At 69.0% G+C, this 21,296-nt stretch overlaps 4 protein-coding genes across 9 annotated transcripts; 2 read left to right on the plus strand and 2 right to left on the minus strand.

The window, feature by feature from the left end:
- The first annotated feature begins 4,599 nt into the window (after window positions 1-4,599).
- On the plus strand, window positions 4,600-11,666 carry HOOK2 (hook microtubule tethering protein 2). Of its 5 annotated transcripts, XM_075025057.1 has the most exons (22): window positions 4,600-4,721; window positions 5,266-5,351; window positions 5,486-5,558; window positions 5,879-5,929; window positions 6,038-6,170; window positions 6,251-6,318; window positions 6,600-6,662; window positions 6,894-6,974; window positions 7,226-7,383; window positions 7,590-7,730; window positions 7,839-8,040; window positions 8,470-8,580; window positions 8,670-8,751; window positions 9,022-9,085; window positions 9,155-9,268; window positions 9,348-9,414; window positions 9,691-9,722; window positions 9,829-9,899; window positions 10,106-10,209; window positions 10,695-10,802; window positions 10,873-10,944; window positions 11,314-11,666. In XM_075025057.1, exons 1-22 carry the CDS (start codon window positions 4,671-4,673, stop codon window positions 11,455-11,457), a joined length of 2,076 nt encoding a protein of 691 aa, XP_074881158.1. In that variant the 5' UTR covers window positions 4,600-4,670; the 3' UTR covers window positions 11,458-11,666. The 5 variants fall into 5 exon arrangements, 4 of the variants coding, with proteins under 4 accessions (XP_074881158.1, XP_074881160.1, XP_074881159.1 ...); XM_075025058.1 differs by lacking the exon at window positions 5,266-5,351 and having other exon boundaries at window positions 4,616-4,721; XM_075025060.1 differs by lacking the exon at window positions 5,486-5,558 and having other exon boundaries at window positions 4,674-4,721.
- Window positions 11,667-11,710: 44 nt separating this feature from the next.
- BEST2 (bestrophin 2) lies at window positions 11,711-15,431 on the minus strand. Its single transcript, XM_075026812.1, has 9 exons — window positions 15,280-15,431; window positions 14,937-15,031; window positions 14,282-14,515; window positions 13,694-13,848; window positions 13,536-13,613; window positions 12,981-13,133; window positions 12,825-12,905; window positions 12,560-12,711; window positions 11,711-12,079 (listed from the first exon to the last, which is right to left on the minus strand). Exons 1-9 carry the CDS (start codon window positions 15,429-15,431, stop codon window positions 11,755-11,757), a joined length of 1,425 nt encoding a protein of 474 aa, XP_074882913.1. The 3' UTR covers window positions 11,711-11,754.
- Window positions 15,432-16,463: 1,032 nt separating this feature from the next.
- Window positions 16,464-19,011, minus strand: GET3 (guided entry of tail-anchored proteins factor 3, ATPase). Of its 2 annotated transcripts, none has more exons than XM_075026814.1 (7): window positions 18,818-19,011; window positions 18,315-18,462; window positions 18,090-18,238; window positions 17,841-17,991; window positions 17,644-17,751; window positions 17,120-17,263; window positions 16,464-16,848 (listed from the first exon to the last, which is right to left on the minus strand). In XM_075026814.1, the coding sequence occupies exons 1-7, from the start codon at window positions 18,976-18,978 to the stop codon at window positions 16,717-16,719; spliced, it is 993 nt and encodes a 330-aa protein (XP_074882915.1). In that variant the 5' UTR covers window positions 18,979-19,011; the 3' UTR covers window positions 16,464-16,716. The 2 variants fall into 2 exon arrangements, with proteins under 2 accessions (XP_074882915.1, XP_074882914.1); XM_075026813.1 differs by having other exon boundaries at window positions 17,120-17,317.
- Window positions 19,012-19,200: 189 nt separating this feature from the next.
- On the plus strand, window positions 19,201-20,798 carry TRIR (telomerase RNA component interacting RNase). The gene is made up of 3 exons (XM_075026817.1): window positions 19,201-19,466; window positions 20,216-20,293; window positions 20,382-20,798. The coding sequence occupies exons 1-3, from the start codon at window positions 19,224-19,226 to the stop codon at window positions 20,487-20,489; spliced, it is 429 nt and encodes a 142-aa protein (XP_074882918.1). The 5' UTR covers window positions 19,201-19,223; the 3' UTR covers window positions 20,490-20,798.
- The last annotated feature ends 498 nt before the right edge of the window (window positions 20,799-21,296 follow it).

Consider the following 21,296-nt stretch of genomic DNA (forward strand, 5'->3'; position numbering starts at 1 on the left):
GGCACAGTCCCACGCAGCATCCCATCGGGGCTCCCCGTCCCTCCGGGTCCATCCAGGTCCGTGGGGTCCCCATCGGGGTGTTGGGTGGGGGGGGGGGGGTGTCTCCACCGGGCAGCGGCCACGGCGGGGCCGGTCCGTTCCCCGACCGGGGGGGGATGGCTAGAAGCCGAGGGCAGCGCCGGGGGGCAGCGGGCAGCCGGAGCCGGCATGGTCGCGCACGGAGCCGCGCAGCCGCCGCACCTGGGCGCGGAGCCCGGCCGCCGTCGCCGCCAGCGCCGCGTTCTGGGCGCGGAGCCCACGGACGCGCTGCTCCAGCCGGGCGATCCGTTCCAGCTTCCGCCGCCGGCAACGGCTCGCCGCCAGCCGGTTCCGCAACCGCCGTCGTTCTGCCTGCAGCCGTTCCGGAGAGTCCGGGCCCGGCTCCGCCGCCTCCGCCTCCGGTGCTGGTCCGGGGACCCCCGGGAAGGGTCCTCCTCCCCCCGCCGCCGCCGCCGCCAGCCCCGACGGCTCCGGCAGAGCCACGTTGGGCGGCCCCGGCTGGTGCAGCTCGTCCAGCGCCTGCGCGAAGCTGCCGGTGAAGCCGTCGCGCTCCCCGGGGCCGGGGTAGAAGAAACCGCCGGTACCGGTGCCGCTACCGAAGAAGCCGCCGTCGGGGCAGGGCGTCGGCTTGAGCCCGCGGAAGGGCTCTGGGGGTGCCCCCGGCGGCAGCGCTCCCGCCAGCGCCCCGTAGTCGGGTTCGGGCCGGCAGAAGCCGCCCGGGAAGGGCGCGGGTCGGTAGAACGGCGGCTCCATCCGCGCGCACATGCGGCCCAACGGGGAAAGGCGCGGAAGCAGCGGCGGGACTCGAACCCGCGTCCCCCCGCCGCGCCGCCCGCCCGCCTTATACCCGCCCGCGGCGGAAACGCGGCCCCATTGGCTGCGGCTCCCGCCGGGCACGCCCCCCCTCGCCGCGAAGGGACACGCCCCCGTGCGGGAAGGGGCGGGGCCTTGCGGGGGAGCGGGGGGGGTGTGTAACGGTGGGGGGACACACGCGTGTGCAAGGGGGGCACGCACCAGTGAGCACAGACGTGGGGGCATATTGGGGGGCACGCAGCACCGGCGTGTGCACGGGGTACACGTGGGCGGGGCTTTGGGAGGGCACACGCGTGTGAGCGTGGGTCCCAGCACGTGTCCTGGTGCACACGCGTGTGAGCACAGACTCTGGTCATGTCCTGGTGAACACATGTGTGAGCACAGGCTCTGGTCATATCCCTGTGAACATGTATGTGTGAGCACAGGCTCTAGTTGTGTCCCAGTGAACGTGTCTGTGAGCACAGGCCCCAGCAGGTATCCAGGTGCACACGCATGTGAGCACAGGCCCCAGCACGTGTCCTGGTGCACACGCATGTGAGCACAGGCCCCGGCACGTGTCCATGTGCACACATGTGTGAGCACAGGCCCCAGCACACGTCCCAGTGCACGCACGTGTGAGCACAGGCCCCAGAACACATCCCAGTGCGCATACATGTGAGCACAGGCCCCAGCACGTGTCCTGGTGCACACGCGTGTGAGCGCAGGCTCTGGTCATGTCCTGGTGAACACACATGTGAGCACAGGCTCTGGTCGTATCCCTGTGAACATGCATGTGTGAGCACAGGCTCTGGTTGTGTCCCAGTGAACACGTGTGTGAGCACAGGCCCCAGCACACATCCTGGTGCACATGCATGTGAGCACAGGCCCCAGCACATGTCCAGGTGCACACACATGTGAGCACAGGCTCTGGTCACATCCTGGTGAACACGTGTGCGAGCACAGGCCCCAGCACAGGTCTGGGGGCACACGCGTGTGATCCCAGCCCACACCAGAGCTGGGGCGAGCGCAGAGCACACGCGTGTCATGTCAGGGCCGTGCTCACGCACGAGCTCACATGGTGCCCATGCATGTCGGCTCCCGTGCTGTGGGCGCCCGGATGCCTGGGTCCCCCCACGGGCGCCCAGACGCCTGGGTCCAGTCCCCGTCCCTGAGTCACCATCGGCAACGCATGAGTCACTTCCCTCCCCGCGCCCCGGCCTCGCACACCCGCGCTCAGCACATGGGACCCCCCAGCCTGAGTCCCCCAGGACGCCCCTGCCCGGCGGGGGACCCAGGCGTCCGGGCGGGGCAGACGCGGGTTAACGAGCGGCGTGTCCTGGCCTGCCGGGGCGGGGCAGGGACACACACACGTGTGCATGCATGAGGACACGTGTGCGGGGTGGCGGCACAGGGGTCCCCCCACCTCGTCTCGGCCACATGCTAATGCCCCGCGCTGCCAGCAGCCCCGGGGGCTTTCCAGGGGGGACCCGGGCATCCGGGCCCCGCCCCCACCCTGGATTTTAGGGGATTTTGGGGCTGTCTCATTTTCCCTCCTGACTTCTCCTTCCCCACAAGCAGCCCCTGAGTCAGGCCCAGCCAGACCCCCTGCTGTGACCCCTGGGGACCCGGGTGTCCCAGGCCCCCCTGCCCTGGTTCTACCCCCCCACGGGGGAAACTGAGGCGAGGGGGGGGGTGTGAGACCTGGATGCCTTGGTCCCCCAGCTGCGCCCTCCCCATGCCAGGAAGTGGCGGGAGCAGGAAGTCGGGGGGGGGCTTGTAAAACGGAGGGGGGATGGCAGCTCTTACCCCGATGCCGGGGTCCTCCAGCTGCAGGGGCTGGGCCTGGACCTGGGGGGCCACGGGGGGGCCGGGACCCGGGGAGGTCTCAGGATCCCCCCCCCCAGCACCTCTCACTTGGCATCACCTTTGGGTGCCCAACGGCCCCAACGGCCGCAGCTGCCACCGGGTTTTCGGTGCGGGGGGGGGGGCTTGCCCACACAGGGGCCCCAGGCGTCCGGGGCCAGGCCCTGTGAACCCCCCCCATCCGCAGGGGACCGAGGCATCCGGCGCTGTCCCCCCACCACAGCCAGTGGGGTGAGAACCCATCCATCTGGGCCACCCCCCACCCTCCTCCCTGGAAACTGAGAGTCCTGGAGGGACTGGGACTAACTGGTGGGAGTGACCGTGCACCCGAGGGTGGGGTGGAGCGAGGCTGGGGGGGGGGGTGGCTCAGGGGGACCCAGGAGTCCATTGGGAACCCAGAGGCCCGGCGGGGTGGGAATTTCCCAGCATGCCCTGGGCTCAGACGCCTGGGCTCACAGTGGTGGCAACGACCGGGGGGGAGCACTGGGAGGGTCTTGGGGCCAGACTGGGGGCACTGGGGGTGTACTGGGACACGGTGGGGCAGGGGCAAAGCTCCATTGGGAGCACTGGGATGTCCCCAGGGCTCTACTGGGAGCACTGGGGGGTTTCCAGGGCTCTACTGGGAGCACTGGGATATCCCCAGGACTGCACTGGGAGTGCTGGGGGGCTCTCCCGAACCGCAGTGGGAGCACGAGGGCGGGTCCCGGACTCCCCCCGTCCCAGAACCGGAAGTGCCGCCGCGGGGGTAGAAGCAGCGCGCGCCGGTGTTGCCATGGCGATGCCGCTGACACCCCCCCCCGCACCCCCCCGGACGCCTGGGTCCCCTGGGGCCGGTTCCCGCCGCCCCCCCCCCCGCCCCACGCCGGTGACGCAACCGGAGTCGCCGAGTTCGTCGCTAACGTCACGGGGGCGGTGCCGCCAATCCCGCCCCGCAGGGGAAACGGCCCGGCCTGACCCCGCACGTCCCCGGCGCCGGTCCCCCCCCACTTCCCCGGCCCCCCCCCCCCCGCACCTGGCGGCTGCCGGTCCCCGACGGGGCGGGGCGGGCCCGGCCGGGCAGACGGGAGCGGCCGGAGGGGCGGGGGCGGGCGGTGACGCGGCGCTGAGTCAGCGGCGGGGCCGGGAGGGGCGGTGCTGGCTGCCAAGATGGCGGCGGGGAGGGGCCGGAAAGGGGAGGGGCCGGAAAGGGGCGGGGCCTGCAGGGGCGGCCCGTCTGGACGGAGCTCGAGAGCGCAGGCGGACCGCCCCAAGATGGCAGCGGAGGCGGGGTCGAAAAGGGGCGGGGCGCCCCTATGAGGCCGCTCTGGGCGCGGTACTCTGTAGCCCTGGAGGACCGGGTCCAAGATGGCGGCGGAGGCGGGGCCGGAAGGGGCGGGGAGAGCCGCTGTGGCCTCTCTGGCCACATCTCTGTAGCCCTGGAGGACCGGGTCCAAGATGGCGGCGGGGGCGGGGCCGGAAGGGGCGGGGCGCCTCTATTGAGGCCGCTCTGGCCATATCTCGGTAGCCCTGGAGGACCGGGTGCAAGATGGCGGCGGGGGCGGGGCCGGAAGGGGCGGGGCGCCCCATGAGGCCGCTCTGGGCGCGGTACTCTGTCGCCCTGGAGGACCGGGTCCAAGATGGCGGCGGAGGCGGGGCCGGAAGGGGCGGGGAGAGTCGCTGTGGCCTCTCTGGCCACATCTCTGTAGCCCTGGAGGACCGGGTCCAAGATGGCGGCGGAGGCGGGGCCGGAAGGGGCGGGGAGAGCCGCTGTGGCCTCTCTGGCCACATCTCTGTAGCCCTGGAGGACCGGGTCCAAGATGGCGGCGGAGGCGGGGCCGGAAGGGGCGGGGCGAGCAGGTGAGGCCGCTCTGGCCACGACTCTGTAGCCCAGGAGGACCGGTCCCGAGAGAGCGGAGGGGCGGGGCCGGAAGGGGGCGGGGCAGGCAGGTGCAGCCGCTCTGGGCGCGGCTCGGTGGCCCTGGCGGACCGGCCCTGAGATGGCGGCCACGGCGGCTGGGCGGGATGCGTGCGGGCCGCTGCTCACCTGGGTAAGGGGGGGCTGGGACCCCCCCGGACCCCCCGAGACCTTGCCGGGCTCGTGTGACCCCCCCGGGCACCCCCGCGCCCGTGTGATCTCCCTGCCAGGTCCCTCGTACCCCCTGAACCCCCCCAGGCTCTTCCTGCGGCCTGGTGACCCCCCCGAGCACCCCCGGCACCCTGTGACACCTCCCCACCCCCCCCCAGGCCCTGTGATTCCTCTCGGGTACCTGCTGAGCCCTTGTGACCCCCCCCAGCACCCAGTGACCCATCTGGTGCCCTTTGCCCCCAGCTAATGGGGGGGGGGTTAACAGGGGGGGCAGCCCAGTGGGTTCTACCCTATGCCTAGGAGAATGTTGCTGAGGGTAAAAAGGGGGGGCCTGCCCCCCCTGCAGTGCTTTGGGGGGCTTGTGCAGGTTTGGGGGCTCCCCTGACTGCAAGGGAGGCATTGGGGGGGGGGCAGGACACGAGTTGTCCGTTCTCAGCTCTGAGCAGGTCCAGGGGAGCTGTTTCGGGGGTGGCCATGCCCTGACCCCCCCCCTTTGTGCCCCCCAGCTGCAGACCTTCACCCCCCCCTCGCCCTGTGCCTCCCCCCAGGACCTGGCTAGTGGGGTGGCCCTCGCCCACGTCCTGCACAGCATGTGAGTGGTAGGGGGACACGGCCCCCCCACTTTGGGGACACCCTTAGGGCCCCCCAAAGGGTCTGGGGCACCCCCAGGTGGGGGCAGCGTGGCGGGAGGGGACCTGATTTTGGGAACCACCCTGTGCCCCCCAGCGACGCCTCGTGGTTCAACGAGACATGGCTGGGCCGGATCCGGGATGACGCTGAAGATAACTGGCGGCTGAAGGTGGGGGGGGCACGTATTGACGGGGGCATGTTTGTGGGGGGACACTTCTGTGTGTGTTTTGGGGGATCATTCTCAGCGTTCGGTCTGCTCTGGGGAGTGAGAAGGGAGAGTGGAGGTTTTGGAAGTGCTGGTTTGGGGGGGTCTGGGGGCAGCTTGTTGGGGGGGGACATTTTGGGGGACGCAATGCAGGGGCTGATTGGGAGAGTTTTGGGGATTCAGTTGGGGAGGGCCGTTTTGGGAAAACCTGAGGCAGGGCCACAGCAATGCGGGGGGTTATTTTGGGGGTATGGGGGGGTTCCCAGCTTTCGCCCCACACACAGGTGAGCAACCTGCGGAAGGTGCTGCAAAGCGTCCTGGAGTACTGGCAGGATGTAAGTGTGGGGGTGCATGGGGGACCCAGGCATCCGGGCCCCCCGTTTTGGGGTGGGGAGGTTCCCCAGAGGGGGGCTGACCCTGCCCCCCCCTTCCCGGCCCCCCAGGTGCTGGGCCAGGCGGTGGCAGAGCAGCACGTGCCCGACGTGGCGCTGGCAGCCCAGCACGCTGACCCGGAGCAACTGGGCAAACTGGTGCGACTGGTGCTGGGGTGCGCTGTGAGCTGCGAGAGGCGGGAAGGTGGGTGCAGGGCTGGGGGGCCCCCACCCCCCTGAAATGCCCCTTAACCCCCCTAACCCCCCCACATCTCCCCTTTACAGAGCACATCCAGCGCATTATGACACTGGAGGAGTCGGTGCAGCACGTGGTGATGACGGCCATCCAGGAGGTGGGGGTGGTTTGAGGGTCCCCAGGGGGCTGTTGGGGTTCCCCAGGAGGTGTTGGGGGCCCTAGGCGGGTCGGGGGGTCAGGAGAGGTTGGGGGTCCCTGTGGGTTGGGCTCAGGGGGATTTTGGGGCATCTTGGGGGCTTGAGAGTGAATGGGGCCAGAGGGCTCTGTGGGAAGGTTTTTGGGGGTGGTTCTTGGGGGATTTTGGGGAAGCCGTGGGGGTTATGGGGGTGCCTGAAGAGCCCCCCAAACCCTATTTTGTGATTTTTTTCCTTCACACAGCTTTTGGATAAAGAGCCGTCAGAGACGATAGTGGTGGAGACGTATGGGAACTTCGACGCACAGGTAGAGGGATGGGGGGCAGACTGAGGGGGCTGGGTGCAGGGATAGGGGAGCAAGGCCAGGGTCGGTGGGGGACAACTGCAGTAGGAGCGTTTGGCGGGGGGGGGATGCAGGGACCCCCAAGGCTGGGGTAGATTGGGGATTGTTGGGGAGGGACAGAGAGCGATTGAGGGGGTTTGGGGGTGTCTGGGTGACCCCCCAGCACTGATACCGCCCCGCCTGTTCCTTTTGCAGTCACGGCGCTACTACTTTCTGAGTGAGGAGCCTGAGGAGGCCGGGGGACCACAGCAGCGCTGCCTTGAACTGGAGCAGCAGGTGGGGCCTGGATGGCTGGGTCCTCCTGGTGGGTGTGGGGGTCCCCCAATCATCTGGATCCCCCAGTGAGGTTCCCTCCCCATTTCTAGAGCTGCGGTGAGGGCACCCAAAGCAGTAATGCTGAGCGGGAGAGGATTTTTTGCTGTCCTCTGTGAGGGTTGGGTGCAGACACACAGCGAGACTCCGCTGGGATGGGAGCCCGGACACCCGGGCCTCCTCCCGGACACCTGGGTCCTGCTGCCGTGGGGCAGGTGGCGGTGCTGCTGGAGGAGAAGGGCAGCCTGGCAGAGGAGAACCGGGCGCTGCGGGAGGAGAAGGCACAGCTGGAGACCGATGCTGCTGGCGCTACCGCCAAGAAGCTGCTGTTGCTGCAGACGCAGGTGGAGCAGCTGCAGGAGGAGAATTACCGGTAGGACCCGGATGCCTGGGTCCCCTGGGCAAGGGGAGGGGGCCAGCCCGGGTGCCTGGCTCCCTTAGCAGGGGGGTCACCCCGATTTCTGGGATCTGGGTTTTGTGCCAGAGAGAACAAAATGGGGATCGGGGGGGGGGGGCAAGATGCATCCCACACGCCTGTGCCGCGGGGGTGCCCCTGACACCGGGTTCCCCACTGCGCAGGCTGGAGAGCGGGAAGGAGGAGCTGCGGGCACGCTGCAACAGGCTGGAGCGGGAGGCGCGGGGGCTGCAGGCACGAGCAGAGGAGCTGAGCGGCCTGGCCGGGGAGGCCCGGGCCCTGCGCGACGAGATGGACGTGCTGAGGTGGGCTGGGGTCCCACAGGGGGACAGGGTTGCCCGGACACCCCTATGGGCGCGCCCCCCGGTGCTGCTGGCGCAGGGAGGGGGTCAGCGGTGCCGCCCGTCCGGCAGGGCGTCGTCGGCGCGCGCAGGGCGGCTGGAGGCGGCGGTGGCGGCGTACCGGGGCCGGGCGGCGGCGGCGGGCGACCTGCGGCGCTGGGTGCGGGCGCTGGAGGAGCGCCACGCCGCCCAGCTGCGCCGCGCCTCCGCGCTGCAGCAGCAGCTGGGCCGGGCGCAGGCGGGCTGCGCGCAGCTGGAGGCTGCCCGCAGGCAGGTGGGCGGGGCTGCGGCTAGGTGGGCGGGGCTGCAGGGGTCGGTTGGGGCGGGGCTTTGGGCCGGGGTGGAGCAACATGGCCCAGGTCCCAATGCCGCTGGGACTGGGGGGGTGTGGCTTCGGGGAAGGGGGCGGGGCTATGTCTATAGGCTCCTCCCCGTGTGGCATAGGTGGGGCGGGGCCAGGCAGCAGAGGCGGGGCCTATGGGGAGGTGCGTGGGGCCATCCCCAGCAGGGTGACCGATGGTGGGTGGAGCCAGGGAAGGGGGTGGGGCTATGTGGAGCTAGGGGTGGGACCAGGTCGGCAGGGGCGGGGCCACCCACGGGTCAGGCAGGGGATGCCAGCAGAGGTGTGAAGGTGTGGTGGGTGGGGCTGTTCCTGGGGTGGGGCTAAGGGCTGGGGGGTGTGGTCAGCTGTGGCCCCGCCCAGGTGGAGGAGCTGAGTGGGCAGCAGGCAGAGGCAGAGCAGCGGGCAGAGAAATGGCAGGTGGAGTTCAGGAACCTGCAGGAGAAGTTCGAGGCGCTGAACAAGGAGAAGGAGGTGGGTGGGGTGTCCTTCCCCCGGCCCCGGCTGCCCGGGGTCCCCATCCCGGATGGCTGCGTCCCCCCGCTGACATCCCTCGCTCACAGCGGCTGCTGGAGGAGCGGGACACTCTGCGCGAGGCCAACGAGGAGCTGCGCTGCGCTCAGGTGCAGCAGAGCTGCCAGGCAGGTGGGTGAGGGACCCTGGGCGGACGGTTACAGAGCCTCCTGGGGAGGTGACAGACCCCGCAGGGAAGGGAGATCCTGCTGAGCACAACCCTCGTGCAAGACACCAGAGAATCCGTGCTCAGGGCAGGGGTTTTGGGCTGGGGGGGTAACCCTGGGGGGGGTTTGGGGGGCTTTGGGGGGGCCGGGGTGCAGTGGGGGTCCACAGAGTGCAGTTTGGGAGTGTCACTTCTCACCCCCCCCAACTATCCATCTCCCCCGCCACCACATGCAGTGCTGGAGAAGGGGACGGCCCCAGCAGGAAACCTAGCAGCCGAAATCCTCCCTGCGGAGCTGAGGTGGGTGCAAGGGGGGGTCCCCAACCCTGGGGCCCTCCCCAGATCCCCTGACCCCCCCGAACCCCCCAGGGAGACAGTGGCGCGGCTGCAGCAGGAAAACCGGCGGCTGCAGGCGCAGGAGGTGACGCTCCGGCTCCAGCGGGATCAGCTCCAGCGGCAGCTGCGTGATGCTGACCGGCAGAGGTGGGGGCGGGGGGGGTCATGGTATCCCGAGCTCCCCCCTCAGGCCCCCCCGCATCCCTAACACCCCCCCAACCCGCAGGCTGGAGTCCACAGGGGTGGCGGAACTGCATACAGTGCAGGAGGATCAGGGGGACCCCACAGAGGAGGTGAGTGGGGTGGGGGGGGTGCGGGCTTCCTTGAGGAATCGGGGTTTGGGGAGGTGAGAAAACATTGCTATTTGTTTGGGGGGGGGGTTCTCAGTGTTGTTAGGGGATTCTCATTTTATTGGAGAATTCTGATGGTTTGGGGGAGGTCATAGTTTTAGTATGGCTTCCACATCTGAGGGCAAGTAGGGTTTGGGTTTTGAGGGGGCAGGGGCTTCTCAGGCCCCCCTAGGCTTTGGGGGTGCTTGGAGCCCCCCCCTCACTCCTCATTCCCCCCAGTTGCTGCTGCTGGAGGAGACGCTGGAGGAGCTGTGAGTGTGGGGGGGAAGGGGCCAGCCTTAGCCCCCCGGGTGGGGTGGGTGGACGGGACAGCCCGTCCCCACGTCCCCAACCTGTGTCCCCTCCCCGGTCTCCCAGCAAAGAGCTGCCCAAGGCAGGGGCAGAGCTGCAAGGGAAGGAGGAACTGGAGCCACGCGGGGATGGCAGCGGTACGGGGTGTCCGGGGGGGTTGGCGTGTTGGGGGGGGGGGGGGGCAGGGCACAGGGAAGAGAGAGGTGGCAGGAGCTGAACCATGCCTCAGTTTCCCTCAGGCAGACTGCGGCTCCAGGGGGAGAGAGCTGGTGTGGGAGCCTCCCTGGCTTGATCTCCTTTTTGTGCCCCCCCACCCCGCTCCACTCTTCATGCCCCCCCGCAGGGTCACAGGACGTGGAGATGCTGCAGCGCAGCCTGCGCCGGAGGGAGGAGACCCTGCACGTCCTGGAACAGCGCTGCCGTTGGCATGCTGGGGGGGCCCGCATGGTGTGGGGCCGGGACCCCCCCCCGAGCTGCCCTGGGAGCACTGGGGGGGCTCGGGGACCCTGGTGGTCTTGGGGTTGAGGGAGCTTGGGGGCCCTCAGGGCTGTTTTGGGGTATTGGAGGGGTTGTGGGAAGCACCAAGAATATCGTACCTATACTGGGGGGTGGGCTCTAAGATTCTCCCCAAGGGTCTCTTGGGTGCATGGGGGGCTCTGGGGCCCTCTAGGGATGCCCTAGGTTTGGGGGGGTCTGGGACCTTCCTCAGAGCATTTTTGGGTGCATGGGGGGGGGCTGGGACCCGTTGGGAGGATCTCGGGGAGGGTGCTCAGGACTCTTCTTGGCTGGGCAGGAGCCCTGGGGTATCTGGGGGGGATGCTGGGACCCCCCAGGGCTGTTTGGCAGGGCAGAGGGTCTTTGGCAGGGAATGGGACCCTGGGGGGCCTCCTCCGTGTCAGGGTTTGGGGGTCCTATGCTGTCAACCCCACCAGGTGTTGCGGGCGCTGGAGCCGAAGCCCCCTGGCCCCGTGGCGGCCCCCGCCCTCCGTGCCCTCCAGAACCAGCTGCAGGAGAAGGACACTCTGATCCGGCACCTGGAGGTGAGGGGGGGCTGGGAGGGGGTGTCCGGGGGTCCCCAGCTCTGGCTCAACCCTCCCTGGCCCCCCCCAGAGCGACTGCGAGCGAAGCCGTGCGCAGCGGGAGCGGGAGGAGCGGCTGCTCGTCACCGCCTGGTACAACATGGTGAGCGATGGGGGGGGGCTGGGGGGGGGGGGGCATGGATGCCCCCCTGGGCAAAGGCTGTGGGAGGGAGCACAGATATTCTCAAGGACAGCAGATACCATGTAGTGGGCACAGAATGCTCTTGGGGAGGCCATAGGTACTTCTTGGCGAGCAGGTACCCCTGGGGGGGGTTATAGATACTTCTGGGGGGGCGAAGATACCCTGGGAGAGAGCAAATATTTGGGGGGGCTGTAATTGGGGGGGGTATTTGGTGAGGTAAATGCATCAACTCGAAGCGGTCAGTGGCTTGGTGCTGGGGGTCCTTACGGCCTCCCCAGGCACTGTGGGTTTGGGGGGTCCGACACTCAACTCATGTGTCCCCCCTGCCAGGGCCTGGCGCTGCAGCAGCAGGCAAGCGAGGGAGTGGGGCCACGGGCCCCCCCCGGGGGAGCTCAGTCCTTCCTAGCCCAGCAGCGCTTGGCCACAGCTGCCCGCCGCACCCGGCCCCCCCATGGCCGCCCCCCCAACCGCTGACTGGGGGCTTGGGGGGGCCCCCCCTTCTCTGGGCTGGTCCCATTTTAGATACTACTGGCTTGGCCTTGCCCCCTATTCTCTTGGGGGGGGCAAGGCCCTGCACCCCTGTTTGGGGGGGCTTTTAGTACTTCTATTTTTGTACCCCTTTTCTGTGGGGCAGGGGTTCCTGCTGCCCCCCCCAAATCCTTTCAATAAAGCTACAGGATTCAGGGCTGGGGGTTTATTCCCAACAGGGATTCATGGGGGGCTTGTACAGGCTTAGCTGTGTTGGGGGGGGTGTTTTGGAGTTCCCCCCCCTTAAACTATGTCATTAGCGCTGGGGTGCAGGAGCCAGCGGTCGTGGGAGCCGCTGCTCCCTCCCGGGGCATCCCCCAGGAGAACGGCTGTGTCCCCCCTGAGGCTGTCCCCATCCCCGTCCCCTGGGGCAGCAGGCGCAGGGGGGGCCCCTGGGGGGGGCTCAGGGCCAAGCCCCCCCTCAGAGCCGGCACTGTTCTTGCGGCGGAGCAGGGAGAAGCGTCGGGTGAAGGTGCCTGGGGGTGGCCGTGGAGGGGGCTCAAGGGTGTCCCCGAGGGTCTCCCCAATGTCCTCCAGCGGCTGGAACTGCATCTCCTCCTTCGCCAGCCTGCAGGACGCTGGGGTCACCCGAAACCACCCAGAGACATGGTGGTCACCCCAAACCTCCCCCTGGGCACCTGGGGTCACCCTCAACACCCTCCTAAGATGTCAGAGACACCCCCAGCCCCCAGGACTTTCTTTGGGGGGGTCCCAGGCTGGGCCATGGGGTCCCTGGGGCTGTTTTGGGGTCCCTGGGGGGGGAAAGTAGAGGACCCTAGAGGCAGTTGGGGGTCTCTGGGCAGTTTTGGGTTTCAGGTAGGGGTTTCTAGGGTAGTTTTGGGGAAACTGGTGAGGTCTTGGGGTGGCTGGAGGGGATCTGGGGGGCAGTTTGGAGGTCAATGGGGTTTGGTGGGGGTCCCTAGGGCAGTCTGTGGTTTTGGGGGACCCCAGGGGAATTGTTTGGTTTCCCCAGGGCCCCTCCCAGCGGGGTTGGGGGGCTGTAGGATCTGAGGCAGGGGGTCATGGGGGGGGTCCTGTCCCCACTCACGCCACGTCGAAGGCAGAGCCACGGAAGGCGGGCTGGCGCAGCGGGGCGGCCGCGGCCGTGTAGGGTGCCCGGAGGCTGGCGGCGTCCCAGTACCGGTCCCGCTCCAGCGCTGGCACCTCCCCGTACAGCTCGTCCACTGCCAGCATCGACACCTGCGGGCCAGATGCCTGGGTCCACCGCCGGACACCTGGGTCCCCTCCTGGATGCCTGGGTTCCCCCCACCGCCCGCCCCCCCGGGTGCCCTGTGGGAGTGGGACGGGGGTACCTGGAAGTTGCGGTCAATGAGCGTGTTGGTCTCAAAGTCGTCATCATCCTCGCCGAAGGGGTTGATGAGCTGCTCGGCCACCTGCGGCGGGGCCACCGTGTCCCCAGGGCTGCCATGTGTCCCCCGGGCCCCCCCCACCCCAGCCCTCCCACCCACCTTGAGCCACCCCACGTAGAAGAAGAACTGGAGGAGGGTGAAGACGGGGACCCCCAGGTCCAACTCGTGCCCTGCGTAGCCCTGGGCTGGGTCCAGGAACTGCCGCCCGATCAGGCAGGTGACGAAGAAGGTGTACACGGCGATGGTCACCACCTGCAGCGGGGGGACGGTCACCCACCAACATGACCCCCCACGTCCTCTCATGTCCTTACGTCCCTGTCTGTGTTCATCCCTGTCAATGTACTCCCATGTCCCTCCATCCTCATCCACGTCTCCTTGTGTTGCTCCAGGTCCCCCCATGTTCCCCCATCCCTGTCCTGACCCCCCCCATGTCCCTTCATGTCCCCTCACGTCCCTCCATCCCCATCCAGGCCCCCCCCATCCTTCCATCCCTCTTGGGTTCTCTCCGTGTCCCCCCATCCCTGTCTGTGTCCTCCTGTGTCCCCTGCGTGTCCCTCCATCCCTATCCAGTCCCCCCTTCCCCTCTCCCCCCCACCCCAGGCCGTGTCCCCATTCCTGCCATTCCCCTCCCTTCCCAGTGCTCCCAGTGCCCACCTGGGTGTACACCAGTGGGACGCTGATCCAGTCATAGTGGAAGAGGAGGCTGCAGTGGCCCCGAAAGCGGTTCAGCTCCTGGGGAGGGGGGGCACAGGCGGGTTGGGGGGGCTCAGAGGGGCCCGGGGGGAGTCAGGGGGCTTGGGGGGTGGGGGTACCTCCATGAGGAGCTTGAGGGCACAGTCATCACGCACGCGACCCTCCCGCCGCGCCTGCCCTGCCAGCGCCCCGAACCAGGCGCAGGGCACCCAGAACTTGTTGTAGGGCGAGCGCAGCCCCTCCAGCCGCCGCCGCTCCTCCCGCGTCAGGAACCCTGCAGGGCCAGCGTCACCATCTGCCCTCCCCGTGATGTCACCCGCCAGCCCCCATGATATCACCCGCTGCCCCATAATGTCACTGCCTAGCAGCACTGACACCCAGTGATATCGGGGTGCCCCACTGGTGTCACAGCACAGAGGTTAGGGGAACCTGATGCCCAGCCCCATGAAGTTCCCATGATGACATCACTGCCTCTGTGATGACATCACCACCCCCATAGCGACACTGCTGCTGTGATGCCATTCCCGTCCCCAGCGTGGTGCCCCACGGTGACATCACTGCTATGATGCCATCCCCAGGGGGTCCCTGCGCCCCCCGCCACCCTCCCGCTGGTCCCACTGGCCCGTTACTGCCCCTGTGCTGATGTCACCCCCTCTGATGACATCACCGTGCCCTGATGAGGTCACAGCAGGGCAGCAGGGACGCACCAGCCTCGACGAGGTGGTCAGTGGTAGGGAAGCGCTTGTAGACGGCAGTGCTGACGGCGCGCAGCACCAGCAGCGCAGCCAGGCTGCCGTATCGCATCAGGGTGCGGCGCAGGATGCGGCCCCGTGCGTCGGCCCCGTGGACGTTGCCCGCCACGGCCACCATCAGCCCATCCGGCGCCGGGACGCTGCGGAACTGCCCCCACCAGCGCTCCAGCACCAGCGCCACGTAGAAACCTGCAGGACTGGGATGCTCTGGGGGCACTGGGAGCCCTGGGAAGGGGGCGCTGGGGAGAGTTTGGGACACTGGGAGCGCTGGGGACATGGTGAGGTGGGGGAACTGGGGCACGGGGGGCAGTGGGAGCACTGGGTGGAGGTGCTGAGGTAAGTTGGTGACACTGGGAACGCTGGGAGGGGTCATGGGGGGGACAAGGGCACTGGGGACAGTGGGAGTACTGGGAGAAGGCACTGGAGGGGGGGGAGCTAGGGACACAGGGAGGGTGACTGGGGGCTCTCACGGAGGACAAAGGAGGCAGGGATGAGGTTAGTGGGTCTGGGGAGGCTCTGTGGGGACACTGGTGGCCTGGGGGGTCTTGAGGGGGGTGGGTTGGGGTCCTGGGGTGGGGTCTGGGGGTCCCGGGCGGGCCGGGGCTCTCACCGAGGACAAAGGAGACAGGGATGAGGTTGGCCGACTTGTCGCAGTAGAGCACCAGCTTCTCAAAGAGCCGCTTCTGCGCCTCCGACAGCAGGAACCTGGCGAGGGGGGAATGGACACATGGGGGGACACCGGGGGGGTTCACCCAGCCCCTCCCTCCAGCTGCATGTGCCCCCCCTCTGTGTCCTGCCGTACAAGGTACCGTGTCTCCATGCAACCCGTGTCCCCCCATCCCCATGACCCCCCCCGCACCCCGCGTGTCCCTGTAGCCCCATTCCGACGCACTCCCTGCACCTCCACATGTCCCCACGCACACCGAGTCCCCCCCGCGTGCCCCCCACCGCACCGGTAGGCCAGGCTGAGCCCCAGGTAGGCAGCGAGGAAGAGGAGCAGCTCCCGGTAGAGCAGCTTGTAGATGCTCCCGCGCCAGAGCAGCAGCAGCTGCGAGAAGCCCCCGAAACGCGCGGTGGCCACCCGCGAGGTGTAGGTCACCGTCATCGCGGCCGCGGTGACACCCGGGCAGCGCCCTGGGGACGGCAGAGCCCTGCGGACGAAGAAACGGGACCCCGGGGGCATGAAAACCCTTTGGGAGGGGGGTTCACGCACCTGCTGGGGGGGTCATTGAACCGATACCCAGGGGACACGAGGCACAGCCTGGGGACCCCAACACCCTGGGGACACACCGTGGGGCACTGCCACCCCCCCCCTAGGCTGGGCAGGGACTCCCCCCCGCATACCCCCCCTCACCTGTGGGAGACCTGAGCTGGGGCGGCCACCGCCGGTCTGGGGCCACCGTCCCCATCCCGGGGCCTTAAATACCGTCCTGGGGCTGGCCCTGCCCCGGGGCTGGGGGGGGACACACATGCCTGGGTCCCCTGGAGGAGGAGGGGTGGGAAGGCCGGACGCCTGGGTCCTTCCCCTGTAACCCCCAGGGGAGCGGCCACTCTGGTTTGGCAAGTCCTGAGCCCACCCCCTCCCTGGGGGGGGGAAACTGAGGCAGGGTTGGGGGGGGGGGGGGGGTTGGTGTCCCAAACGCCTGGGTCCCCCCCCCCGGGCTGGCCTGGCTCCGGCCCCGCGGCCTCGTGCCAGCAGCGGGGTCGCAGGGACAGATCGCAGCGGGACGTGGGACACGGGGCCAGACCCGTGTGGGGCGGGGGGGGGGGCACCGCCATGCAGCCCCCACAAAACGCTAGAGCCCGGCTGCTGCAGCCCCATCATCCCCCCCTGGGACGCAGGTGTCTGGGCCCCAACCTCCCCCGCTGCAGACCCCCACCACCACCACGCTGGGGAGCCCGGCGTCCGGGCTGCCCCCCTCCCCCTCCCCGTGCCCCGTTAATCCGCCTCGAGCGCTAATGAGGGTCCCCGCGTCCCGCCAGGCCTGGTGCCAGCCGGTGTTGACGTCACCCCCCCAGTGCCAGGCTGAGCCCCGCGGCCCCCAGAGGACCCAGGTGTCCAGGCCCCCTCCCCCTCCAAGTGCCATGCAGTGAACACAGGCGTCCAGGCCCCCCCAAAACACCCAAGAGCCGCCTCTCCGCTTCCCGAGTTTATTATTTACACGAGGTCCCCTGGGGGGTCCCGTCTCTGCCCCCCCGGCCTGGGGGGGGACAGACAGGGAGGGAGGGGGAACAGAGCAGCCCGGGGGGGGGCCGCGGTGCTGGTTGGCTGCAGCCTGGAGGTGGGGGCTGCGTGCGGGGTGGGGGGGATGTGTGGGCAGAGCCATCCTGCCCCTCCTGGGGGGGGGAATAAATATCAGCTGCCCCCCCCCCCGGGGGGCGTGGGCGGGCTATTTGGGGCTGGGGGGCTGGTAGGGGTCCAGCAGGAGGGAGGAGAAGGTGTTCACTTTGTCGGCCCCCCGCACCTCGTGGGGCAGCAGCGGCAGCTTCACGATGTGGAAATCCTCGTACAGGTCCTCCATCTGTGGGGAGAGTGGGCCGGGGGGCAGGGAACCAGGCGTCCAGGCCCCCCAACCCCCACAGCACCCCCCCCATGGCCTTGGGGAGGGTCCCAGGCATCCGGGCTCCCCAAATTCCACCTCCCAAGATCCCTTCCCCTTCCAGAGCCAGGCAGGGTCCCAGGCGTCTGGACTCCCCAAACGTTAACGCCCACCCCGACCCCCTCCCAGGTTCCCCAAACTCAGCCCTCCGGCCCCCGCCGCTGCGCCATGGACCCCCGCATCGGGGCGGTACCTGGTCAAGATACTTGGCCTGGATCTTGTGCCGGGCCTCGCACATCTTGCAGGGCCGCTGTGGGTCGGGGAAGACGAGCTGGTTCACCACAATGTTGTGGGTGTCGATGCGGCACTTGGCCAGCTCCTGGATCAGCCGCTCGGTCTCGTAGAGTGAGAGGAACTCAGCAATGCACACGCAGATGAACGTTGTCTGCTCCTGACGAACCCGGCCCCCACACCGCACTTAGTGTGACACCACAACACCATGCTCGGCAACACCGGTCTCAGGGTGACACCGCTCTCAGCATCCCCTCGGCAGACCCAGCTGTCCGGCACAGAGACCCTGGAGGGATCCCTGCCCAGCCCCGCGGCGGAGGATTCCCCAGAGGAATGCGCACCGGCCAGCTTGGCCACATCCCTGTCCCCCTTCTGTTGACCCCATCCCTCTCCCAGCGTCCCCACTCCCCTACTTGGCATCCCCGTCCCTCTCCTGGCATCCCCATGCCCCCCAGAGGAGCCCCCCCACCCCACTGGTGGCCTTACCGGGTCCTTGAACTGCTCGCTGACGGAGCGGATGACGGGCAGCGTCTCCTCCAGCTTGGAGGCCAGCTGGTCAGCATTCATGTCCCCCAGTCCCAGCATGTTGCACATCTGGGGAAGGTGTTGGTGAGATCCATCCCCTGAGGCCACACATGCCATCCACCCCACGGGGGTCCTGTCCCCACAGCCCTCGTCCTCACCTGGGAGATGAAGGGGCTGATCTGGTTCTTGATCTGCATGAGGCGGCCCAAGCCCCGCTCCACGATGGTGGGGAAATTGAGCAGCCGCAGCGTGTGGCCAGTGGGCGCCGTGTCAAAGACCACCACCGAGAAGTTCATGCCCTTCACCAGCCTGTGGGGCCAGCGGGGGGGGGGGTGTGTGTCAGCAGGGTCACGACCCCAAAAATCAGCCCCTGACAGGCCCCCCCAGCCCCGTACGGCTCCGCTCACCTCATCACCTCAGCGTAGCTCATGGCCTCGTCGATGCCGGGGAAGGCGCTCATGGCCTCTTGCATCATCTTCTTGCCCATGCTCAGCATGTTGTCCTCCTCAAAGAACTCGTCGGGCAGCTCCGCCACCCCCAGGCTGGGGTCGATCTCCTGTTGGGGTTTGGAGGGTGAGAGGGGCCATGGTGGGGGCGGGGGGGGCGGGCTTTCGCCTCCATCCCAGACTCACCATGGCGAAGAGATTGTCATAACCCTTGACTTTGGTGGGGACTTTGGAGAACTTCTGGTCAAAGGCGTCAGAGATGTTGTGCGCGGGGTCGGTGGAGATGATGAGGACGCTCTCCCGCACCTTTGAGAGCTGCACGGCCAGGCTGCAGCTGGGGGGGACAGTAGTGACGGCGGGGGGGGGGGGGCTGCTGCCGGCGGGGGTCCCGGTGGCCTCCCTGCCTGGGGAGCTGCCCCCCCTCCCCCGCCACGGCCCCTCGCGCGGGGGTGGCCCCACCGAGGACTGGTTCTGCCTTCTGCCCGAGGGGCTCCAGCTCAATTCCGCCCCCCGCCCCGGGGCGCTCCGATTGCATGTGTCCCGTCCCCCCTCCCGCCAGGTGGTCTGCTCCGGTTCCCCCACCCCAGGGTAGCCGGGTTCAATCCCCCCCCCGCCCCGGGGGCCCGATCCTACCCCATCCCGGCGCGATCCCCCCCCCCCGCCGGGGGCCCGGCCCGGCCCCGCCGCACCTGCAGGTGGTCTTGCCCACGCCGCCCTTCCCGCCCACGAAGATCCACTTGAGGCTCCGCTGCTCGATAATGTTCGCCAGCGTCGGCTCCAGCGGCTCCACGTCGGGCGCGTCCTCGAACTCCTCCGCCTCCGGCCCCCACCCGCCCGCCGCCGCCGCCATCTTCCGCCGCGCCGCCGCGCCGCCGGCCCGCCCGCGCCCTCATTGGTCACCGCCCCGCCGCGCTGTCGCGACCCCTGCGGCGGATTGGCCGCCGCGCCTGGCGATCCGGCGGGGGGCGGGACAGCGCGGCGAGCAACCCGCGCGTTGCCAGGCAACGCCGCCCCGACGGCCGTCGCGCTGACGTCATCTCTCAGCGCCGCGCACTTCCCGGCGTCCCCCGCGGCGCGGCGTTAGCGGCGGACAAGATGGAGGCGCACGGCGAGGAGGGGGAGGCCCCGTCGCCGCCGCCCGGGCCTGGCGGCGGCGTGAACGTCTTCGCCAACGACGGCAGCTTCCTGGAGCTCTTCAAGCGGAAGATGGAGGCGGAGCAGCAGCGGGAGCGTGAGGCGGCGGCGGCAGCGGCGGCCGCGGAGGCCCCCGGCGGCGCCGGGCCTGGCCCGCACCGCCCGTCCGACGGCTCGAAGAGGAGCGGCGGCGCCCTCAGCTTCGTAAGGACGCGGGGCCCGCGGCCTCCTCCCGCTCCCGCCGGCCCTGCTGCTGTCCGGCCTGCCTGCCCGCTGCGGCGGCCCCGGCTAAGGGTTTCGCGGGGGTACCGGGGCCCTCGGGCTGGCTCCGGGGGTGGCGGCGGCTTCTTCCTGGCAGCGGCGGCCTGCCGCGGGAGAGCTTCCCCGGGCGAGCCGGTTCACCGGGCGCGAGTGCAGGCCCCGGTTTTGCCAGCGGCACCTCCCGGGAGCGGGGCCGGGACTGGGACTGGGACCGGGGCCCTCGGCGGGTCTGGTGGCCCCGGGGCCCTGGAGCTCCGTGGGCACCTGTGGTCGCTGAGCTGGGGGGGGCACGTCCTGGGGGGGCCACGCCGCTGCTTTCTGGAGCGGTCCTGGGCGCACCTCAGTGCTGTTCAGGGCTTCCTGTCGTGCTGCCTTTTGGTTTTGGGTTTTTCTTGTCTCTTCTTGAACCGCATCAAACTGCACCAAAATCCTCCGTTCCTGGGGAATGGGGGCGGCTTCAGCTGCTCCGGCACCACTGTTCCCTGGGGGACGTCACCCCTGCCCTAGGGGACGGCAGCAGCGGCCGCCGGCACCATCCCGGGCAGGAGCAGGGTCCCCGCGGTGCTGCCCGCCGCGGACGGACGGACGGCTGCCGGCCGGGGTCTGACGGACGTCCCTCCTGTTCCGTTGTGCAGGGGGCGGCGCGGTCCCCGCGGCGCGCGTAACGGTGGCAGTTCTGTCCCTTCCCCCAGGTGGGCAGGCGGCGAGGGGGGAACAAGCTGGCCCTGAAGACAGGAGTGGTGGCCAAGAAGCAAAAGACGGATGAGGAGGTGGGTGTCCCCGGACTCCCGACGGCTCCTGGGGGGACACACAGTGCTGCTGGGGGATGCCGTGCTCACGGACCTTGTTTCCTTGCAGGTGTTGACGAGTAAAGGTGACGCCTGGGCCAAGTACATGGCGGAGGTGAAAAAGTACAAGGCGCATCAGTGCAGCGATGATGACAAAACCCGGCCCCTGGTGAAATAGCGCCCGCGCCCGGACTCGCCCCTGTATATACTTATTTAAGGGCGGGGGAGGCGCTGGCCCCGCCCCTTTTATATCTATAAATACCGATCGCACGCCCGGGGCCGCCGCTCCCGCTCCGCCGGCAACCAGGACTTGACGCCGGCCGGCAAACTGCCGGCGCTGCCGCCTGCCGGGACCCGTCACCACTCCTCCCCCACCCGGCCCCTGTGTGTGGGGGTGGTTTTGGGGTAGAAAGCGGAGAAACGGGGAGGGGAGAGGCGGGAGCGGAGGGGCCGCTGTCGCAGCATTAAAGACCTCGGAGATTTCGGAGCTGCCGAGCGACTTGTGGGTGTTTTTGGGGAAGGGGCCACCCCCCACACTGTTACCCCGGTCTTGTGGGTTTGGGGGTCTCCTGGTGTTTGGGGGTGAGATGCTGAGACCGCTGTGATGGGGTGACACAACCCACCCCATGCTGTCACCTGCTGGGGGGGTACAGCCTCCCCCGGCCATGACACTGACTGACTCTGAGGCTTCCAGCCGTCAACTCTTTATTTACCACCCCCCCCCCAGCGCCAAACTTTCACCATTATTGGCTTTTTCCCCCCCAGTAAAGCTGGGGGGGGGATTGGGACCTGCAGCCTATGCTACCCCTCCGGCGTGTGGGGGGGCCGGTGGGGCCGGGCCCTCCTGGGGCAAACTCCAGCAGATGACCCTGACGGGTTTGTGGTCCCAGTTGCCCCGTGCGCTGCGATCGCCCCGGTTCACCCACCCAGCGCACCCTGACTCCCCAGTCCACCCAGCGCTTCCCCGACCTGGCGGGACCCGGCT

Source organism: Buteo buteo, chromosome 4, assembly GCF_964188355.1.
Source record: "Buteo buteo chromosome 4, bButBut1.hap1.1, whole genome shotgun sequence".
In the NCBI taxonomy this organism is placed as follows: domain Eukaryota; kingdom Metazoa; phylum Chordata; class Aves; order Accipitriformes; family Accipitridae; genus Buteo; species Buteo buteo.